General features: G+C 45.5%; 2 protein-coding genes across 2 annotated transcripts; one reads left to right on the forward strand and one right to left on the reverse strand.

Annotated features, from left to right (window-relative positions):
* Window positions 1–9578: 9578 nt before the first annotated feature.
* On the reverse strand, window positions 9579–11223 carry LOC311144737 (perforin-1-like; the record flags this gene model as incomplete). The annotated part of the gene is made up of 4 exons (XM_084180833.1): window positions 11144–11223; window positions 10254–10416; window positions 10016–10135; window positions 9579–9734 (listed from the first exon to the last, which is right to left on the reverse strand). The coding sequence occupies exons 2-4, from the start codon at window positions 10404–10406 to the stop codon at window positions 9579–9581; spliced, it is 429 nt and encodes a 142-aa protein (XP_084036959.1). The 5' UTR covers window positions 10407–10416; window positions 11144–11223.
* Window positions 11224–16502: 5279 nt separating this feature from the next.
* Window positions 16503–17605, forward strand: LOC311144414 (perforin-1-like; the record flags this gene model as incomplete). Its single annotated transcript, XM_084180422.1, has 3 exons — window positions 16503–16655; window positions 17101–17220; window positions 17367–17605. 3 exons carry the CDS (start codon window positions 16503–16505, stop codon window positions 17502–17504), a joined length of 411 nt encoding a protein of 136 aa, XP_084036548.1. The 3' UTR covers window positions 17505–17605.
* Between the last annotated feature and the right edge of the window lie 4112 nt (window positions 17606–21717).

Consider the following 21717-nt stretch of genomic DNA (forward strand, 5'->3'; position numbering starts at 1 on the left):
AGTTCACATGTTCCAGAAGACATTTCTGCCAAACAACGCATTCACAGTACTGAGTAAAGGGTCTGAATAATTATGTAAATGTGATGTTGTCCCAGGTCGGGAGAGGGAGAGGTTGTGTTTTCTCTAGCAGGAGGTAAGCTTGGCTTCTTATATGGTGTTGAGTAAAGCTTAAACCATGTATTTAGATTGTAGGTAGGTATTGTAGTTAGGTATTATAGGTAGTTTACTCAGGTAGTTATTGTAGGTTATTGTAGGTAATTATTGTAGGTAAGGACTGTATTCGGCGGACCCCGGCGAAGCACGAGGCTAGCTTACCCACTACTTGGACCAACAAAGCTAGCTAGCTAGCTAGCGGGTAGCTACTGGTAACTTTTAGCAACAGTGGTTAATTGTTTCCAATGTTATTTCACGCTTAAGAGTACCTGTGATTGAGCCAGCTAGCCGTCACCATTCAGCTGTTTTTCTAACCTCATTATCATTAACGTTAGGTGGTTGGTAACTGCTGTACTTAATTACGGCTACTTGGCTTTATACATAGCTTGGGCTTTGTCGAGTAAGGCTTAAACTATGTATTTAGATTGTAGTTAGGTATTATAGGTAGGCATCGTGGGCTGTATATTATTAAGTAGTATAGGTAGGCATCGTGGGCTGTTGTGGGTAGCTGTTGTGTAGTTATTGTAGGTTACTTTTGTATTCGGCGGTGCCGGGTGTAGCACGAAGCTAGCTAGCTAACTCACCTCCTGGATTAGCTGGCGAGTAGCTATTAGCAACGGTAGCAACTAAAAGCCGGGTGTAGCACGAAGCTAGCTAGCTAACTCACCTCCTGGATTAGCTGGCGAGTAGCTATTAGCAACGGTAGCAACTAAAAACAATATCCTTTTAGCCAGCTACATTCGTTCGCAGCGACGCCGTTTTTCAAACAAAGTCAACACAGCAGCCATTGCTAGCTAGCCAACACTACCAACTGGCTGCACTGTGGTAGCTAAATACAATATCTTTGCGCTAGCTACCCAACGTTTAATCATTGCTGCGTTATGAAAGGTAAGCTTGGCTTCTTACATGGTGTTGAGTTAAGCTTAAACCATGTATTTAGATTGTAGGTAGGTATTGTAGTTTGGTATTATAGGTAGCTTACTCAGGTAGTTATTGAAGGTTATTGTAGGTAATTATTGTAGGTAAGTATTGTATTCGGCGGACCCCGGCGAAGCACGAGGCTAGCTTACCCACTACTTGGACCAACAAAGCTAGCTAGCTAGAGGGTAGCTACTGGTAACTTTTTGCAACTGTGGTTAATTGTTTCCAATGTTATTTCATGCTTAAGAGTACCTGTGATTGAGCCAGCTAGCTGCTACCATTCAGCTGTTTTTCTAACCTCATCCGAGGCATTAACGTTAGGTGGTTGGTAGCTACTGATAACAGTCTGCTGTAGTTTACAACAATTCTAATTTCTAAAGTGGAAGTTGGGAGAGTTTTACTCGGGTGGTTCAGTGAAACAATTATAGTTTCTGAGGTGGAAGTTGGGAGAGTTATATACATTTTTATTTAATTTTTTTGGTGAGGGAGGCCTGCTCTCTCCCTTCCCAGATGTTTAGTTCATTTCATTCCGATCTCCTCTGCATTATTGTAGCCATCTGCTGCAGCCTGTCAACTATGCCTCTGCCTATCCCTGTTCTCTCCTCTCCGCACAGGCTACACAAACGCCTCACACCGCGTGGCTGCTGCCTCTCTAACCTGGTGGTCCCTGCACGCACCACACACCTGGAGATCCAGGTCTCAGGCAGCCTCTGGAACTGCCGTTCTGCCGCCAACAAGGCTGACTTCATCCCAGCCTATGCTACCCTCCAGTCCCTCGACTTCCTGGCGCTGACGGAAACATGGATTACCACTGAAAACACTGCTACTCCTACTGCTCTCTCCTCGTCTGACCATGTGTTCTCGCATACCCCGAGAGCATCTGGTCAGAGGGGTGGTGGCACAGGAATCCTCATCTCTCCCAAGTGGTCATTCTCAATTTTTCCCCTAACCCATCTGTCTATCTCCTCATTTGAATTCCACGCTGTCACAGTCACTAGCCCATTTAAGCTTAATATCCTTGTCATCTATCGCCCTCCAGGTTCCCTTGGAGAATTCATCAATGAGCTTGACGCCTTGATAAGTTCCTTTCCTGAGGACGGCTCACCCTTCACAGTTTTGGGGGATTTCAACCTCCCTATGTCTACATTTGACTCATTTCTCTCTGCCTCCTTCTTTCCACTCCTCTCCTCTTTTGACCTCACCCTCTCACCGTCCCCCCCTACTCACAAGGCAGGCAATACGCTTGACTTCATCTTTACTAGATGTTGCTCTTCTACTAATCTCACTGCAACTCCCCTCCATGTCTCCGACCACTACTTTGTATCCTTTTCTCTCTCGCTCTCCTCCAACACTACTCACTCTGCCCCTACACAGATGGTAACGCGCCGCCGCAACCTTCGCTCTCTCTCTCCCACTACTCTCTCCTCTTCCATCCTATCATCTCTTCCCTCTGCTCAATCCTTCTCCCTCCAATCTCCTGATTCTGCCTCCTCAACCCTCCTCTCCTCCCTTTCTGCATCCTTTGACTCCCTGTGTCCCCTATCCTCCCGGCCGGCTCGGTCCTCCCCTCCAGCTCCGTGGCTTGATGACTCATTGCGATCTCACAGAACAGAGCTCCGGGCAGCTAAGCGGAAATGGAAGAAAACTAAACTCCCTGCCGACCTGGGATCTTTTCACTCCCTCCTCTCTACATTTTCTTCATCTGTTTCTGCTGCTAAGGCCACTTTCTACCACTCTAAATTCCAAGCATCTGCCTCTAACCCTAGGAAGCTCTTTGCCACATTCTCCTCACTGCTGAATCCCCCCCCCCCTCCTCCCTCTCTGTGGATGACTTTGTCAACCACTTTGAAAAGAAGGTTGACAACATCCAATCCTCGTTTGTTAAGTCTAATGACACTGCTGGTCCTGCTCACACTGCCCTACCCTATGCTTTGACTTCTTTCTCCCCTCTCTCTCCAGATAAAATATTGCGACTAGTGACTGCAGGCCGCCCAACAACCTGCCCGCTTGAACCCATCCCCTCCTCTCTTCTCCAGACCATCTCCGGTGACCTTCTCCCCTACCTCACCTCGCTGATCAACTCATCCTTGACCGCTGGCCATGTCCCTTCCGTCTTCAAGAGAGCGAGAGTTGCACCCCTTCTCAAAAAACCAACACTCGATCCCACTGATGTCAACAACTACAGACCAGTATCCCTTCTTTCTTTTCTTTCCAAAACTATTGAGCGTGCCGTCTTTAGCCAACTCTCTTGCTATCTCTCTCAGAATGACCTTCTTGATCCAAACCAGTCAGGTTTCAGGACTGGTCATTCAACTGAGACTGCTCTTCTCTGTGTCACGGAGGCTCTCCGCACTGCTAAAGCTAACTCTCTCTCCTCTGCTCTTGTCCTTCTAGACCTGTCTGCTGCCTTTGATACAGTGAACCATCAGATCCTCCTCTCCACCCTCTCCGAGCTGGGCATCTCCGGCGCGGCTCACTCCTGGATTGCGTCCTACCTGACCGGTCGCTCCTACCAAGTGGCGTGGCGAGAAGCTGTCTCCGCACCACGTGCTCTCACCACTGGTGTCCCCCAGGGCTCAGTTCTAGGCCCTCTCCTTTTCTCCCTTTACACCAAGTCACTTGGCTCTGTCATATCCTCACATGGCCTCTCCTATCATTGCTACGCTGACGATACACAACTAATCTTCTCCTTTCCCCCTTCTGATAACCAGGTGGCGAATCGCATCTCTGCATGTCTGGCCGACATATCAGCATGGATGACGGATCACCACCTCAAGCTGAACCCTGGCAAGACGGAGCTGCTCTTCCTCCCGGGGAAGGACTGCCCGTTTCATGATCTCGCCATCACGGTTGACAACTCCGTTGTGTCCTCCTCCCAGAGCGCGAAGAGCCTTGGCGTGACCCTGGACAACACCCTGTCGTTCTCCGCTAACATCAAGGCGGTGACCCGATCCTGCAGGTTCATGCTCTACAACATTCGGAGAGTACGACCCTGCCTTACACAGGAAGCGGCACAGGTCCTAATCCAGGCACTTGTCATCTCCCGTCTGGATTACTGCAACTCGCTGTTGGCTGGGCTCCCTGCCTGTGCCATTAAACCCCTACAACTCATCCAGAATGCCGCAGCCCGTCTGGTGTTCAACCTTCCCAAGTTCTCTCACGTCACCCCCCTCCTCCGCACACTCCACTGGCTTCCAGTTGAAGCTCGCATCCGTTACAAGACCATGGTGCTTGCCTATGGAGCAGTGAGGGGAACGGCACCTCCGTACCTTCAGGCTCTGATCAGTCCCTACACCAAAACGAGGGCATTGCGTTCATCCACCTCTGGCCTGCTGGCTTCCCTTCCTCTGCGGAAGCATAGTTCCCGCTCAGCCCAGTCAAAACTGTTCGCTGCTCTGGCACCCCAATTGTAAAGTGGTTATCCCACTGGCTATAGGATGAGAGCGTCTGCTAAATGACGTAAATGTGCCCTTGAGCAAGGCACTTAACCCTAATTGCTCCTGTAAGTCGCTCTGGATAAGAGCGTCTGCTAAATGACTAAAATGTAAATGTAATATTTCATATTATTTATTTTTTTACATTTGCAAACATTTCTAAATAACTGTTTTTGCTTTGTCATTATGGGGTATTGTGTGTAGATTGATGAGGGAAAAAAACGATTTAATCAATTTTAGAATAAGGCTGTAAGGGGTCTGAATACTTTCCGAATGCACTGTAATGGCATAACATACGGACATAATTATCACCATAGGGAAATGTCCCCCTTTATAAGGACCTTACCCAGTCATATAATTATACCTTTCTCAGTGATGTCTCTAAACCAAACTGTATACGGTTTTGTGACGTACAGGACTGTCAAAAGTTTTGTATTTATCTGATATTCTGATTATGAATGAAGGCCAAACCTAAGAATAACAAAAAGTTATTTTACGCGCAAATTTAAGCACAATAATGGTCTACTGTAAAAGGTAAATGTTAAATGGTAAAAAGCTTTGACATAAAATCTAAAATCTAGTAGAAATATTGATTTCTCCCTTTTAATATTCTATGGCCCAATCTAAGTGTCACGAATTCAGCCGAGGCTGCTCCTCCTCCTTGCTCGGGTAGGCTTCGGCATTCGTTGTCATCGGAGTACTAGCTGCCACCGATCTATGTTTCTGTGTTCTACTTGTTTTGTCTATATTGCACACACCAGGTTCCAATTACGATAATTTGTTTCCCTATTTCACCCTCTGGTTCCCTCATTGTGTTGTGCGTGATTGTTCGTTGTTTTGTTGTCATTGACATGTGAGTCGGTATTTTCTTCCCTGCGTGGAAGATATGTTTATTTACTTGTGACAAGTAAAGTACGTCGTTGACTAAGTTCTGTGTCCTGCACCTGACTCCGTCCTACCGCTACACACTGACGCATGACAGAATCACGCACCATTATGGAGTCAGCAGGTACATCCATTCCTACAGGATCAATGGAGGAACGCATCCAGCAGCACTCGACCATGCTACAGACTCTTGGCACAGCCATGGATAGAGTGGTCCAGACTATGGAGCGATGGGAGAGGGGGGGGGGGGGGTTCTACACCTCCTTCCACTACTATTCACTCCACACCGCTGTCCACCCCTTCACCACCTGGATCCAGTGGGATTCGGCTCTCGCTCCCGAGGGCATATGATGGAACAGCTGCCGGGTACCAGGGGTTTCTGCTCCAGGTGGAGCTCTACCTGGCGACCATCCACCCGGCTCCCTCGGGATACGAGAGCGTGTCCGCCCTCATCTCCTGTCTGTCGGGGAAAGCGCTCGAATGGGCCAATAATGAGTGGGGAGGAATAGATGCGGCATCGGTGCGCTATGAAGATTTCACCCGCCGTTTCCGGGCGGTATTTGATCATCCACGGGAGGGGAGAGCGGCGGGGGAACGGTTGTACCACCTCAGACAGGGGAAGAGGAGCGCACAGGACTTCGCACTGGACTTCAGGACCTTGGCAGCCAGCGCGGGATGGAATGAGAGGGCCCTGATCGACCATTACTGATGTAGCCTACGGGAGGATGTTCGTCGGGAGCTGGCCTGCAGGGACACCACCCTTAACCTGGACCAGCTGGTGGATTTATCGATACGACTGGATAACCTGTTGGCCACCCGCGGACGTCTGGATCAGGGTCCGTCCAGTCCATTCCCCAGCACTTCCGACCCTACACCGATGGAGCTCGGAGGTGCTGATCTAAGGGTGACCGGAAGGGGGGCTGTTTCCTGCACCAACTGTGGCCGCAGAGGACACACTGCTGGTCGGTGCTGGAAAGGGTCCTCAGGGAGTCGAGGCAGCAAGCAGGGCACTGGTGGACTATCCCAGGTGAGTAGGCACACGACTCACCCAGAGCTCCCTGTTGCGCACGTGTGTTCACATAGAATTTCCTGAGTTTTCCCCGCATTCCCAGCATAAGGCGCTCATAGATTCAGGTGCAGCTGGGAATTTTATGGACCGTCTATTTGCACATAGATTAGGGATCCCTATTGTGCCTGTTGATGTGCCCTTCCCTATACATGCCTGAGATAGTCGCCCTTTAGGGTCAGGCCTGATTAGGGAGGTCACAGCTCCACTCTGGATGAAAATGCAGGAGGGTCATGAGGAGAGAATTAGTCTCTTCCTGATCGATTCTCCTGCGTTTGCAGTGGTGTTGGGGCTTCCCTGGTTAGCCTCTCATGACCCCAATATTTCGTGGCAACAGAGGGCTCTCAAGGGATGGTCCCGTCAGTGCTCGGGGAGGTGTGTAGGTGTTTCCGTAGGTGCAACTACGGTGGAGAGTCCAAACCAGGTCTCCACTATGCACATTCCTCCCGAATATGCTGATATGGCTCTCGCCTTCTGTAAAAGGAAGGCGACTCAATTATCACCCCATCGACAGAGGGATTGTGCGATAAATCTCCGGGAGGGCGCTGCACTTCCTCGGACTCACGTGTATCCTCTGTCACAGGAAGAGACAGCGGCTATGGAAACATATGTCTCCGAATCTCTGGGACAGGGATACATTCGGCCTTCCACTTCCCCTGCCTCCTCGAGTTTCTTTTTTGTGAAGAAGAAGGATGGAGGTTTACGCCCGTGCATTGACTATCGAGGTCTCAATCAGATAACGGTGAAGTACAGTTATCCACTACCTCTCATTACTAGTCTGACGGAGTCATTACACGGGGCGCACTTCATCACCAAATTGGATCTCAGGAGCGCGTACAACCTGGTGCGTATCCGGGAAGGGGATGAGTGGAAGATGGCATTTAGAACTACCTCTGGGCACTATGAGTACCTCGTCATGCCGTACGGGTTGATGAATGCTCCATCAGTCTTCCAATCCTTTGTCGATGAGATTTTCAGGGACCTGCACGGACAGGGTGTAGTGATGTATATAGGTGATATTCTCATATACTCCGCTACACGAGCCGAGCATGTGTCCCTGGTGCGCAAGGTCCTTGGTCGACTGTTGGAACATGACCTGTACGTCAAGTCTGAGAAATGTCTGTTCTTTCAACAGTCCGTCTCCTTCTTAGGCTACCGCCTGTCCACGTCAGGGGTAGAGATGGAAAATGACCGCATTTCAGCCATGCGTAATTGGCCGACTCCAACCACGGTTAAGGAAGTGCAGCGATTCTTAGGGTTTACCAACTACTACCGGAGGTTTATCCGGGGCTTTGGTCAGGTAGCGGCTCCCATTACCTCCTTGCTGAAGGGGGGACCGGTGCGCTGTGTTAGTGGGAAGTACTGGTGGCCTACTTTAGCTAAGGACGTGAGGGTTTATGTTTCCTCCTGCTCGGTGTGCGCCCAGTGCAAGGCACCTAGACACCTGCCCAGAGGGAAATTACAACCTTTACCCGTTCCACAACGGCCGTGGTCACACCTATCGGTGGATTTCGTTACGGACCTCCCCCCGTCACAAGGGAATACCACGATCTTAGTCATTGTGGATCGGTTTTCTAAGTCCTGCCGTCTCAATCCTTTGCCCGGTCTCCCTACGGCCCTACAGACTGCGGAGGCCCTGTTTACTCACGTCTTCCGGCACTACGGTGTACCTGAGGATATAGTGTCTGATCGGGGTCCCCAGTTCACATCAAGGGTCTGGAGGGCGTTCATGGACCATCTGGGGGTTTTGATCAGCCTGACATGAGAGTAATGGGCAGGTGGAGAGAGTAAACCAGGATGTGGGTAGGTTTCTGAGGTCCTATTGCCAGGACCGCACAGGGGATTGGTCGGTTTACATCCCCTGGGCAGAGATGGCCCAAAACTCCCTCCGCCACTCCTCCACTAACCTGTCTCCATTTCAGTGTGTACTAGGTTATCAGCCGGTCCTGGCACCGTGGCATCAGAGCCAGATCGAGGCACCTGCGGTGGATTAATGGTTTCAGCGCTCGGAGGAAACCTGGAACGCTGCCCATGTACGCCTGCAACGGGCTATCAGGCGACAGAAGGCGAGCGCCGACCGCCACCGCAGTGAGGCCCCGGTGTATGCAACGGGGGACCGGGTCTGGCTCTCAACCCAAAACCTGCCCCTTCGCCTGCCCTGCCGGAAGCTGGGTCGGCTGTTTGTGGGGCCATTTAAAGTCCTAAGGAGATTGAACGAGGTTTGTTATAGGATTCAGCTCCCTCCTGATTACCGCTTTAACCCCTCGTTCCATGTGTCTCTCCTCAGGCCGGTGGTAGCTGGTCCGCTCCAGGAGTCTGAGGTGCGGGAGGCCCCTCCGCCCCCACTGGACATCGAGGGGGCACCGGCGTACTCGGTCCGTTCCATCCTGAATTCGAGGCGTCGGGTGGGGGGCCTGCAGTATCTTGTGGAGTGGGAGGGGTACGGTCAGGAGGAACGGTGCTGGGTTCCTAGGAGGGACATCCTCGATCCGTCCCTGTTGAGGGATTTCCACCGTCGTCATCCGACTCGCCCTGCTCCGCGTCCTCCTGGCCGTCCCCGAGGCCGGTGTCGGCGCACGGCTGGATCCGCGCGTCAATGGGGGGGTTCTGTCATGAATTCAGCCGAGGCTGCTCCTCCTCCTTGCTCGGGCAGGCTTTGGCGTTCGTTGTCATCGGAGTACTAGCTGCCACCGATCTATGTTTTTTTGATCTACTTGTTTTGTCTATATTGCACACACCTGGTTCCAATTATGATAATTTGTTTCCCTATTTTACCCTCTGGTTCCCTCATTGTGTTGTGCGTGATTGTTCGTTGTTTTGTTGTCATGTGAGTCTGTATTTTCTTCCCTGCGTGGAAGATATGTTTATTTACTTGTGACAAGTAAAGTACGTCGTTGACTAAGTTCTGTGTCCTGCGCCTGACTCCGTCCTACCGCTACACACTGACGCAGGACACTAAGACATCTTCTGAGAAAGCATAAAACAATAAAATAACATGATAAAGCCAGACTGAGACCATCTTGCTGTAAAGCACGTTTTTTTAATTGATGCTATACGGAAGTGAATACATGAGTGACATGGTGAGAGAACCAATCAGACACTAGGTCATAGGTTACAATCTAACCATCCTTCTGTTGCTGCTGTTCCTTCTGGTAGGTGTAGGTGTAGTAGACGGTGCCTTTCTTCAGGTGGCAGGTCTCGATGTGTGTTCCTGGGTAGATGGTGGTGGTGCAGGTTCCCAGGCGGTGATCTGGTCCGACGTTATCATCCCACACCTAATAATAATAATTACAATAATAAATAAAACAACATAAATATTTATTAATTTATTAATAATAACAATACTAATAACAATAATAATAAAAATAATACAAAATAAATAATACTAATAATACTAATAAATAATACTCATAATTCTCCTCCTCCTCCTCATCCTCCTTGTCCTCCATTTCTTCCTCATCCTCTTCCTCATCATCATCATCATCATAATTGATTGGATTTACAAACTGCTTTTCCATTGCTCAAAGCACTTTACATAGTAAGGGGGGAAACTCACCTCCAGCTTCAGGACAGACTTGTGGATGACGTCTAGGAAGTTGAACTCGCCGGGCCAGTTGGGGTTGGCCTGGTTCTTCAGAACGCTGGTCATGCCACCGAAGGCTGGGCCGCACCACACCTAAGGAAGATAATGTTGTCAGTAGACTTTTATTATTAAACGTTTTTTTATTAAATATCAACGTTTCATTAACTGACTGTTCTGGTTAAATAAAGGTTAAATAAATGAATAAATTCACCTTGACGTAGGGGTCTGGCTGGGAGATGATGTCTCCTTTCAGGTTGGTGGCACTAATGCCCCACACCCTGACGCGGTCGTCATACGGGCCACATTGTACAAGAGCCAGGATGCATAGCACCAGCAGACCCAGGGACAGAGAGAGAGAGGCCATGGTACACTGTCTGAGAGTGAGGAGAGAGAAGAGGAGAGGAGAGGAGAGGAGAGGAGAGGAGAGGAGAGGAGAGGAGAGGAGAGGAGAGGAGAGGAGAGGAGAGGAGAGGAGAGGAGAGGAGAGGAGAGGAGAGGAGAGGAGAGGAGAGGAGAGGAGGGGAAGATATAAACATGTCAGATGGGTGTCCATAAGAGCTTGAAACTAACACTACAAACTTGAAAGATCAGGACGTATTATCTTTATTAAGAGATCAGTCAGTGGAGGAAGAGAGAGACAGACAGCGACACAGAGAGAGAAAGCGAGACAGAAAGAGAGAGGGAAAGAGAGACAGTGAGAGAGAGAGATAGAGAGAGAGCATTGAAAGAGAGAGAGAGAAAGAGAGAGAGAAAGAGAGAGATAGAAAGAGAAAGAAAGAGAAAGAAAGAGAGGGAAAGAGAGACAGGGAGAGAGAGAGAAAGAGAGAGAGAAAGAGAGAGAGAGAGATAGAGAAAGAAGAGAGAGGGAAAGAGAGACAGGGAGAGAGAGAGAGAGAGAGAGAGAGAGAGAGAGAGAGAGAGAGAGAGAGAGAGAGAGAGAGAGAGAGAGAGAGAGAGAGAGAGAGAGAGAGAGAGAGAGAGAGAGAGAGAGAGAGAGAGAACGAGAGAGAGAGAGAGAGAGAGAGAGAGAGAGAGAGAGAGAGAGAGAGAGAGAGAGGTAGTAGACGAGAAGAACAGAACCAGAACAACAGACAGTCTTACCTGTATATCCTTGAGATGGACGTCTGTCTTTCTCTAGTCACCCAACTGCTGATGGTCCTTACTGTGCCCTCTAGCTGTTTATAAAGATCTCAGCCCCCCCCAGGTGGTATGATGACCCACAGGTGGTATGTAGGACTACTTAGTGATGAATTAACCAATGAGAACACACCCTATATTACCAGGAGACATATGGAAGCCTATAAAGTGTAACAACAAATTCTGATACTATCTGAAATGCTGATTGAACAAATTCTATTCCAGATAATGTCTAAAGGCCAGCCCAGTGAATAAACAGTTAGGTAAGGGAGAGGGTGGAGATGGTAAATAGTACTGCATAGAGTTTGGAATAATTCATCAGTAATACCATTGAAGCTTCATCCCAGGGCCCTATCAACCGGATGAGTTGTAAAACCTTTTGGTTTTATCCTCAATCACTGTGGAGAATGTGTCTCTCAAAGGAAACATTCCGTACTATGGACTACATCTGTTACTGTGGTGGAACAGGTCCCCAGCCGGTCGTCAGCTGACACATCGTTGTCCCACACCTCCAGCTCCAGGTTGTCATTGGCCACATCATTGCAGATGAACTCGTTACTCCAGGTGGGGGTCAGAATTGTTGTTAATGATTTCAGAAACAGGTGTTGTGCAAAAATAGAATGCAACTTTCAAATAAATATCACAGTCTGTAAATATGCCCGTATAGTTTCAAAAACATATGTCATGATCCAAAAGCAAATATGAGTCATCATTAACAAAAACAAATGATGATTAGCAAATAAATGCAAGTCAGGTTTTTTTCTGGTTAACACAGAACATTTTACAAACATATTTCTTACTTTGCAAAAACAGTGGTCAAATATGTTTTTGTAACTATGACAACATTGTGACTCCACGGATTAGATATGTGACCTGTATCGTACTTTATTATTAGGATATCCTCATTTCTTTTTTTGGTGATCAAATGTTTTTTTATTTATTAATAATAATTGTCAGCAAACAAGAATACATACATACAACATGAGGTTACACCCATTTTTCCCAAGACCAGCTTATCGTAAATTGAGACAATATTCCTTCCCCCTCCCCAATACAATTTAGATTCTATTGTCCCCAAGTAACTGTTCTTCTCTAGAAAGTAACTATAGAATTAGTCAATGCCAAGGAGATACATGTACACTGAAAGGACAATATAAAAGAGGAAATATAGCATGTAAGTCAATCATTTTTCTATGGATGTGTGTGTGTGTGTGAGTGAGAGAGAGAGGGTGTGTGTGTGTATATGTGGGTATGTGTCTGTGCATGTGGGATGGGAGAGTGCGGGAGGGTGATTGTGGATGTGTGTGGGAGGGCAGGAGAAAGTGGGTGTGCGGAGGCGTGGGGTGTATGTTGTGTGTGAATGGATGAGTGGGGGGATAAGGTTAACTTTAACTATACAAGTAAATACCAACAAAATCCAACTTATCACATGGAATGTCAACAGGCTCCATGATGGGTAAACCAAGCATATGGTTCTCGAACACCTAAATATGTGGGGGTTCTTTGCATTTAAAAAAAATAAGAAATTGAACATTTAAAGAGGAGCTGTGTTGGAGAGGCCCATGCTGCCACCCACTGTAGTAACAGCAGAGGGTTAGGCATCCTGATAAATAAGAAAACACAATTTTCCCTCATATCCCAGCATATTTTCTAAGGCGGCCATTTGCACAAATAGAATTTGCATTTTTGCATATTTTCTAAGGCTTAATTGCACAAATAGAAAAAAACATTTAGCGACAAATTTGGAGAATGAACAGAGCGCATCTTCTAGATAAACCCAGAGAAAAAAAAAAGAAAATAAGAAATCACTATTTTAGAAAAAGTCCATAAAAAATCTTTACAAGGTAAAGAAGAAAATACTATTTCTGAACTTAAGCAGGAATACGAACGTTTACTTCTGAAGAGAGCAAACACTTACAGATTAATCTCGTACTCGTTAATGGCAACTTCACCTGGTAAATATATTGCAGCTCTCAGTAAATACATACAGTGCATTTGGAAAGTATTAAGACCCCTTGACTTTTTCCACATTTTGTTACATTACAGCCTTATTCTAAAATTGATTGAATAAATGTTTATGGGATATGTAGCTCTCTCATTCTTGAATGTATCAGTCTGAACCTTTGCACACACACAGCTGCCCTCTTGTGGACAACATCTAAATTACACCCAGCTTTCTATGTCAATGTATGGCCTTTCTTTTGCATTTCAAAAATAAAAAACTATTCCACCACAGTTACAGATGTAGTCCATAGTATGGAACGTTTCCTGGGGCAGAGTTTCCTGAACCCTCAACTATAGCTACAGCGAGACAGCAGCTCTGTCCCAAGAGGATGAACTTTGACTTTCTGCCTTTGACCCTACTCTCATGTGAGTGTCTCATCTGATATGACAATCCTCACTTCAGTATGGCATGAATAAAGAAACCTGCATCTCAGCATTATGGTCTCAGTCTGGTTCTTTGTGTTATCATCGTAAAGTGTTAGTAAAAGCTTTACATCTGTTCTTGTCTTCATATTTGTCAGTGATTGTACATTTTTAGCTTTATTTACAAATTCCGGAGATTTTGAGAGACATAATTTATTTTTTACAGACTCTCCACATCATTACCATCTTTTAGCAAATATCCATCTCCTGTCTCATCGCTTTTAAGAAAGTGACAAATCAACAACGGCCCAATATATAACTGTATCTCAACACCCTCTCTGATAAGATTACAGAAAGCTGTAGACTAGATCCACACTGTCTGTACATACTTCAGCTGTGGGATGACATCACAATAACAAACATTCTAAAGTGAACATGAACATATAATTCAAACATTCAAAAAATTCCCTTGGCAGATGTGGCTAGGATCCTGTAGCACAGACAGACAGACGGCTGCTGCTAAAAGATAAGACTTCCAGCAGCAGCCTGTGTTTGTGTGTGGCGCCACAGAGAGAGGGGAGAGGGGTATGTTCTGTAGCCAGTGTATATTGTCACTGTGGGAGTGGCGCATATTATTACACCTTAATTAGCTCTGTAGTCTTCTGTACTTCTTTAATACAAAACGTTTATTAATTAGATCTTGTAATATTTACCACAAGTGGATTCACTGCATTCAAAGTGATTGAGGATAAAACCAAAAGGTTTTACAACTCATCCGGTTGATGGGGCCCTGGGATGAAGCTTCTATTGAAGCCAGAGACGCTGTTTGTATGTGGCGTCACAGAGAGAGTGGTATAACTGTAGTGTGTATAGGCTTTGTCCCACATGACACCCTATTCACTTTACAGTGCACTACTTTTGAACATTAGTGCACTATATAGAGAATAGGGTGACATTTGGGACGTAAACATTGTCACTGTAGGAGTGGTGCTTATAATACCACTCCTACTGAAACAGTGGGCTGTGTGGCGCCTGTTGTCTTCATATAGACAGTGATCAATGGTATTACTGATGAATTATTCTAAACTCTATGCAGTACTATTTACCATCTCCGCCCTCCTCCTTACCTAACTGTTTATTCACTGGGCTGGCCTTTTGACAATATCTGGAATTTAATTTGTTCAATCAGCATTTCAGATAGTATCAGAATTTGTTGTTACACCATATAGGCCTCCATATGTCTCCTGGTAATATAGGGTGTGTTCTCATTGGTTAATGCGTAACTAAGTAGTCCTACATACCACCTGTGGGTCATCATACCACCTGGGGGGGGGGGCTGGGATCTTTATAAACAGCTAGAGGGCACAGTAAGGACCATCAGCAGTTGGGTGACTAGAGAAAGACAGACGTCCATCTCAAGGATATACAGGTAAGACATTGTCTGTTGTTTTCTCTCGCTCTCTCTCTCTCTCGTGAATCAGTTGATTGCAGACAGTGAGTGGCTTTCCTAAAAGCGCTTTTAGATTTCCACAGCAGCAGATATAGAAACGGACTATCAGTTTGGTTGAGTCCACTGGATGACTTCTCAGCAAGGTTTGCTGTCAGAACTGAATGTGTCACACCATGGGACTGACAGTTTGTATTTCAAGTGTGATCTCCCTCCATCCAGGATACGCTGGTGTGTAAATCAAACACACTTCTGAAAAGCTACTATCTGCAATTGAATAAGAGCCTGTATTTCTGCTGATTCAGGATTGTTCTAGAGTGTCTTCCATTTATTTCTCTCTCTCTCTCTCTCTCTCTCTCTCTCTCTCTCTCTCTCTCTCTCTCTCTCTCTCTCTCAATTCAATTTCAATTTCAATTTAAGGGCTTTATTGGCATGGGAAACATATATTTACATTGCCAAAGCAAGTGAAGTAGATAGTAAACAAAAGTGAAGAAAACAAAAAAATGAACAGTAAAAATTACACTCACAAAGTTCCAAAGGAATAGAGACATTTAAAATGTCATATTATTGCTATATACGGTGTTGTAACAATGTGAAAATAGTTAAGTACAAAAGGGAAAATAAATAAACATAAATCTGGATTGTATATACAATGGTGTTTGTTCTTCACTGATTGCCCTTTTCTTGTGGCAACAGGTCACAAATCTTGCAGCTGTGATTGCACACTGTGGTATTTCACCCAATAGATATGGGAGTTTAACATAATTAGATTTGTTTTCACATTTTTGTGGGTCTGTGTAATCTGAGGGAGGTATGTGTCTCTAATATGGTCAGCTCAGTTTCCACATCATTTCCCACCTAATCTCTCTCTCTCTCTCTCTCTCAATTTCAATTTCAATTTAAGGGCTTTATTGGCATGGGAAACGTGTGTTCACATTGCCAAAGCAAGTGAAGTAGATAGTAAACAAAAGTGAAATAAACAATAAATATTAACAGTAAACATTACACTCAGAAGTTTCAAAAGAATAAAGACATTTCAAATGTCATATTATGTGGATATACAGTGTTGTAACATTGTGCAAATAGTCTCTCTCTCTCTCTCTCTCTCTCTCTCTCTCTCTCTCTCTCTCTCTTCCTCCAATAACTAATCTGTTAATACTGATAATATGTCCTGATCTTTCACCTCTATTTTTTACTCCTGTCTGAATACAGTTTGTAGTGTTAGTTTCAAGCTCTTATGGACACCCATCTGACATGTTTACATCTTCCCCTCCTCTCCTCTCCTCTCCTCTCCTCTCCTCTCCTCTCCTCTCCTCTCCTCTCCTCTCCTCTCCTCTCCTCTCCTCTCCTCTCCTCTCCTCTCCTCTCCTCTCCTCTCCTCTCCTCTCCTCTCCTCTCCTCTCCTCTCCTCTCCTCTCCTCTCCTCTCCTCTCCTCTCCTCTCCTCTCCTCTCCTCTCCTCTCCTCTCCTCTCCTCTCCTCTCCTCTCCTCTCTCTCAGACAGTGTACCATGGCCTCTCTCTCTCTGTCCCTTGGTCTGCTGGTGCTATGCACCCTGGCTCTTGTACAATGTGGCCCGTATGACGACCGCGTCAGGGTGTGGGGCATTAGTGCCACCAACCTGAAAGGAGACCTCCTCTCCCAGCCAGACCCCTACGTCAAGGTGAATTTATTCATTTATTTAACCTTTATTTAACCAGAACAGTCAGTTAATGAAACATTGTTATTTACAAGGAGGGACTGGCAGGTGGGGTGGTAAAACAGAAGAAGTACAGTAATGTTACAGACAGGACAGGCATCATAACACAAAAGGACAGAGACACAGCAATAATCAACCACTAAACAGTAGACAGTCAGCAGTCATTTGTTTGTATATCAAGTAGGCTACAGTGACGTGGACCATGAAAATGTCAGTGATTGGCTTGTTACTTGTTAGGTGAACGAACAAACAAACGAATGAACAGATAAATGAACAAACAAATTAATTAATGAATTTTAAAATACATGTAGATGTTCCTCAGCCAAGTGAGCCAACTATACATACATTACAAATCATAATAAAAAAACATTTAATAATAAAAGTCCACTGACAACATTATCTTCCTAAGGTGTGGTGCGGCCCAGCCTTCGGTGGCATGACCAGCGTTCTGAAGAACCAGGCCAACCCCACCTGGCCCGGCGAGTTCAACTTCCTAGACATCATCGACAAGTCTGTCCTGAAGCTAGAGGTGAGTTTCCCCCCTTACTATGTAAAGTGCTTTGAGCAATGGAAAAGCAATATGTAAATCCAATTGATTATGATGATGAGGATGAGGAGGAAGAGGAGGAGGAAGATTATTACTATTACGATTATTATTATTATTATTATTATTAGGTGTGGAATGATAACGTCGGACCAGATAACCGCCTGGGGACCTGCACCACCACCATCCGCAAAGGAACACACATCGAGACCTGCCACCTGAAGAAAGGAACCGTCTACTACACCTACACCTACGACTACAGCCACTAGAAGGAACAGAATGATGGTTAGATAGTAACCTATGACCTTTATGACCTTGTGTCTGATTGGTTCTCTCACCCTGTCACTCATGTATTCACTTCAGTACAACGTCAATAAATAAATAAAATACTTTACGGCAAGATGGCCTCAGTCTGGCTTTATCATGTTTATGTATTATTTTATGTTTTCCCAGAATATGTCTTAGATTGGTCCATAGCATATTAAAAACGATAAATCAATATTTCTACTAAATTTGAGAGTTGATGTCAAAGCTTTTTACCATTCGACATTTACCTTTTACAGTATAACATTATTTTGCTTAAAACTGAGTTTAATATCACTTTATGTTATTCTATGGTTTGGCCTTCATTCATAATCAGCATATCAGATCAATAAATACATTCCCTGTGGTAATAATTAAGTCCTTATGTTATGTGATCTTAAGGCTCCAACCTGGTATGAAGCTGCAGCATCACCATCAGCAAAGGAACCCACAAATTCACTGAGCCCGCCATTAGACCTACAGTTTCAGATGAGACACCTCCAAACATTTGTAAAAAAAAAATAATTTTACATTTTGGTCAAGAAATGCGTAAGTGTTTTTAGGTTCTCATGTCATTGGAGCATCAAAAAACATAATGCATGTGGAAATGAACTGAACGATCATTCACAATGGTATATTATCATCAACAAAAAAGATTACTTTATCACATCAGATGGGGGCGCTGTTGTATAGAGAAGTGCTTGCTAGGAGTCATAAAGCTTCTCAGAGTAGGACTGCTGAGTTTTTCCTTTCAGATCAGGGGAGACCTGTTCCTCATTCATAAAGTGGATCAGATTAGGAGTGCTGATCTAGGATCAGGTTTTCTCAGTCCAGAACAATCTGCTTCAATATGATCTAAAAAGCAAAACTTTTATGAACACGCTTTATGAATACGGGCATAGATCAGGGCCCATGTCCACAAAGCGCCTCAGAGTAGAGAGAACGCTTTCCAACAACAGGTGGTTTCTGTTGACTATCTAATGGATGTTCTTGAACAGGAAAACAGCTGAGAGCAGAGCATTATATTAACATTTGAGTCATTTAGCAGACGCTCTTATTCAGAACGACTTACAGAGGAGGACAGAGGAGTCGAGGAGAGGACAGACTTTTGCCCAAATGAGAATCTACCAGGGAATAAAATGTATCTCAGTGACCGGGAAACTAATGAGTGGTCGAGAGGTCGAGGAGAGTGTTAATTCGTTAGTAGGTGAAAGGAGGAGTCTGTTCTCCTCCTGGATTACCTACTTCAGCAGAGGATTCCCATGAGTATCCTTTCAGATTCTAGCTCGGAAGTGTTTTAAAATCCACCTCACCCCCTTTGAATCAGCTGTTGTTTTCTGGAAGGAGAAAAGCATGCTACTTATACTTTTATCTATAAAATGTATTCTACAACTAATAGCTACTTTTATTTGTATCACTTTACACATTTATTTTGGGATTACAATGAGCCAATGAGGATGGTATGATGGTATGTCTCCACATGCCTGACTGAGATGTGAGGTCATTCCTCAGGATCTTCGGTGTGTGCGTGCGTGCGTGCGTGCATGTTTGCCAATGGTATGATATCCAGGTTGCGTCTCCCCTGCTTGTACAACGACACTACTGAGGCAGAATTTGACTTTATTCAAGCAAGGTAGTTATTGATGGCTGATAGAGGATTGATAAAAATTGGTGGGAAATTACTACAGTATCTCAAGCTGATTAGGTGATGGAGCCTGGCCAATGGGAAGAAGATTGGTATCACTGGTATCAGTAACAACAAGACAACCTATTGGATAATCACAGTGTGGTAATTATAACGTGACAGCCCATTGGATAATCACAGTGTGGTCATTAATGATGTGACAGCCCATTGGGTAATCATAATACTGGTCTGTAGTATGGTAACACATTTTTGTTGTTTGCTTTAGCTATAGACAATGAAAATGTATTGTACATCAATCTCTGTGACAGTAATGTCCCATGCCTTGTCACACCTAACCAAACCACAGGACTGACTGACTCTCTCTCTCTCCATGCTGGGAATGTTTGGTGCATGCTGGGAATTGTATGAGCGAGTGTTGTCTGTAGTTAGATCGCCTGGTTTTCCTTTTTCTATGTATGATTAAGTTATTTGTATTTTTTTAATGATAGGTATATTGTATTTCTTGTTGGAATTGCCCTGGTTTTGGTGGGGATGGCGACCCACATGGGGATGCTGTCCTTGTCACTTCGGCATTGGCTTCAGGTGTGTTACTGAAGCTACTGTCACTGTGGAGGAGTTTCTGGTCGCCGATCGGATGGTTGAGCATGGCATACTTCTTAAAGGTGTGTTTATTCAAGTTACGCCACTTTTTTTCTCCGATAAAGGGTAACGATTTCGAATGTACCGCCGTTTATTCCCAATGAGCTATTGGAGCGCAAGTTATTGGATTAAAGCTGCAGCCCTGTACCTGCCACTGCACCAGGGTGGGCAAGGCCTCAGCCCTGTACCTGCCACTGCACCAGGGTGGGCAAGGCCTGGTGGACATTTCTTCTAGGATCATGGCTTTCCGGCTTCAAGCAGCCCAGAGACTGTTGTACTGTGACGGTTCTAGCTGGGTCGATACTACCCACACATTGATGAGGAGAGCGGGCTGTTTGGGCTTAGACAAGCACCGTTTCCTCTTAAAGCTAGAGGGGGGTGGTTTGTCTGGCCTGACTCCATTCTATGAGTCTGTTATGCTGCTTGGAGAGTTTGTCATGTCCCGTAAGGCCATACGATAATCTCGCCTACTGAGGAAGGTCGTAGCTGAGGTCTGCGATTCCTTGCCAGTACTTCATCGGCAGTATGTGATTGATACACTCCGATCGGTGGAAGGAGGGTCTGGATTATGTGTTCCCTGTGCTGAATGTTAGTGCTGCGGCGGGGGCGTTAGAGGAAGAAGTGGGGATGCTGCTTTCCTTTGATACCCCGGAGCTGGGGGAGTTCAAGGAGGTGGGAAAGATGGCCATGTACATAATATGTGTAAAAGTGTCCCGTGCTTCATCCCTGGAAGGGGTAAAATCGACGAGGTGGGCGGGTGTGTTTGGTCCAGGTGCCTCCCCAAAAGGCTGTTGGCGGTCTTTATATAAACTGCCTATTGATAAGAGGACGGCTGACACCCAATGGAGGATAATACATGGAGCCATAGCCACCAACACGCATCTGGTACACCTGGATCCTACTGTTGGGGAGGGATGTCCATTCTGTGCTGAGTCTGAAACTCTGGCACATCTGTTCTTACAGTGTCCCAGGTTGGTCGGGATGATTGACCTGATCACTGGTTGGTTCTCAGCTCTGGAAGAGGTTTTCTCTTCCCAACTGTTTATATTGGGGCCAAAGTACAGGTTCAGTGTAAGGGGTGTAGTTATTTTGCTTAACTTTGTGTCAGGGGCAGCTAAATTAGCAATTTGGAAGACACAAAATAACCGAATTCGGGGACAGGGGTCTGTGGATGTGTTGGGAATGCTGGAGGGGATGTTGGCAGCGAGACTGAAGGTTTATGAGTATATGGGGTATTCAGAGGTTGTTGTGTTTAGTTAATGTGGAGTAAGATTTGATGTTGTGTTTTTAATTGATGTTTAACCATGTTTTTGTTTGTTTGAGTGTTTGTGTTGTGGGTTCCCAGACCAATAAAGGTTTTCTAAATCTCTCTCTCTCTCTCTCTCTCTCTCTCTCTCTCTCTCTCTCTCTCTCTCTCTCTCTCTCTCTCGCTCTCTCTCTCTCTCTCTCTCTCTATTCAATTTAAGGGGCTTTATTGGCATGGGAAACATATGTTTACATTGCCAAAGGAAGTGTAATAGATAATAAACAAAAGTGAAATAAACAATAAATTAACAGTAAACCTTACACTAACAAAAGTTCTCTCTCTCTCTCTCTCTCTCTCCCTCTCTCTCTCTCTCTCTCTCCCTCTCTCTCTCTCTCTCCCTCTGTCTCTCTCTCTCTCTCTCTCTCTCTCTCTCTCTCTCTCTCTCTCTCCCTCTGTCTCTCTCCCTCTCTCTCTCTCTCTCTCTCTCTCTCTCAAAATGTTGTAAATATATAAGTAGTGAGTCACAAACAAAACAGGTGTTGTGTAAATATAGAATGGAACTTCCAAATACAAATCAGAGTCTGTAAATATGCCCGTATAGTTTCACAAACATATGTCATGATCCAAAAGCAAATGAGTCATCATTAAC

This window comes from Coregonus lavaretus (assembly GCF_964263955.1).
Source record: "Coregonus lavaretus genome assembly, chromosome: 17".
Lineage (NCBI taxonomy): Eukaryota > Metazoa > Chordata > Actinopteri > Salmoniformes > Salmonidae > Coregonus > Coregonus lavaretus.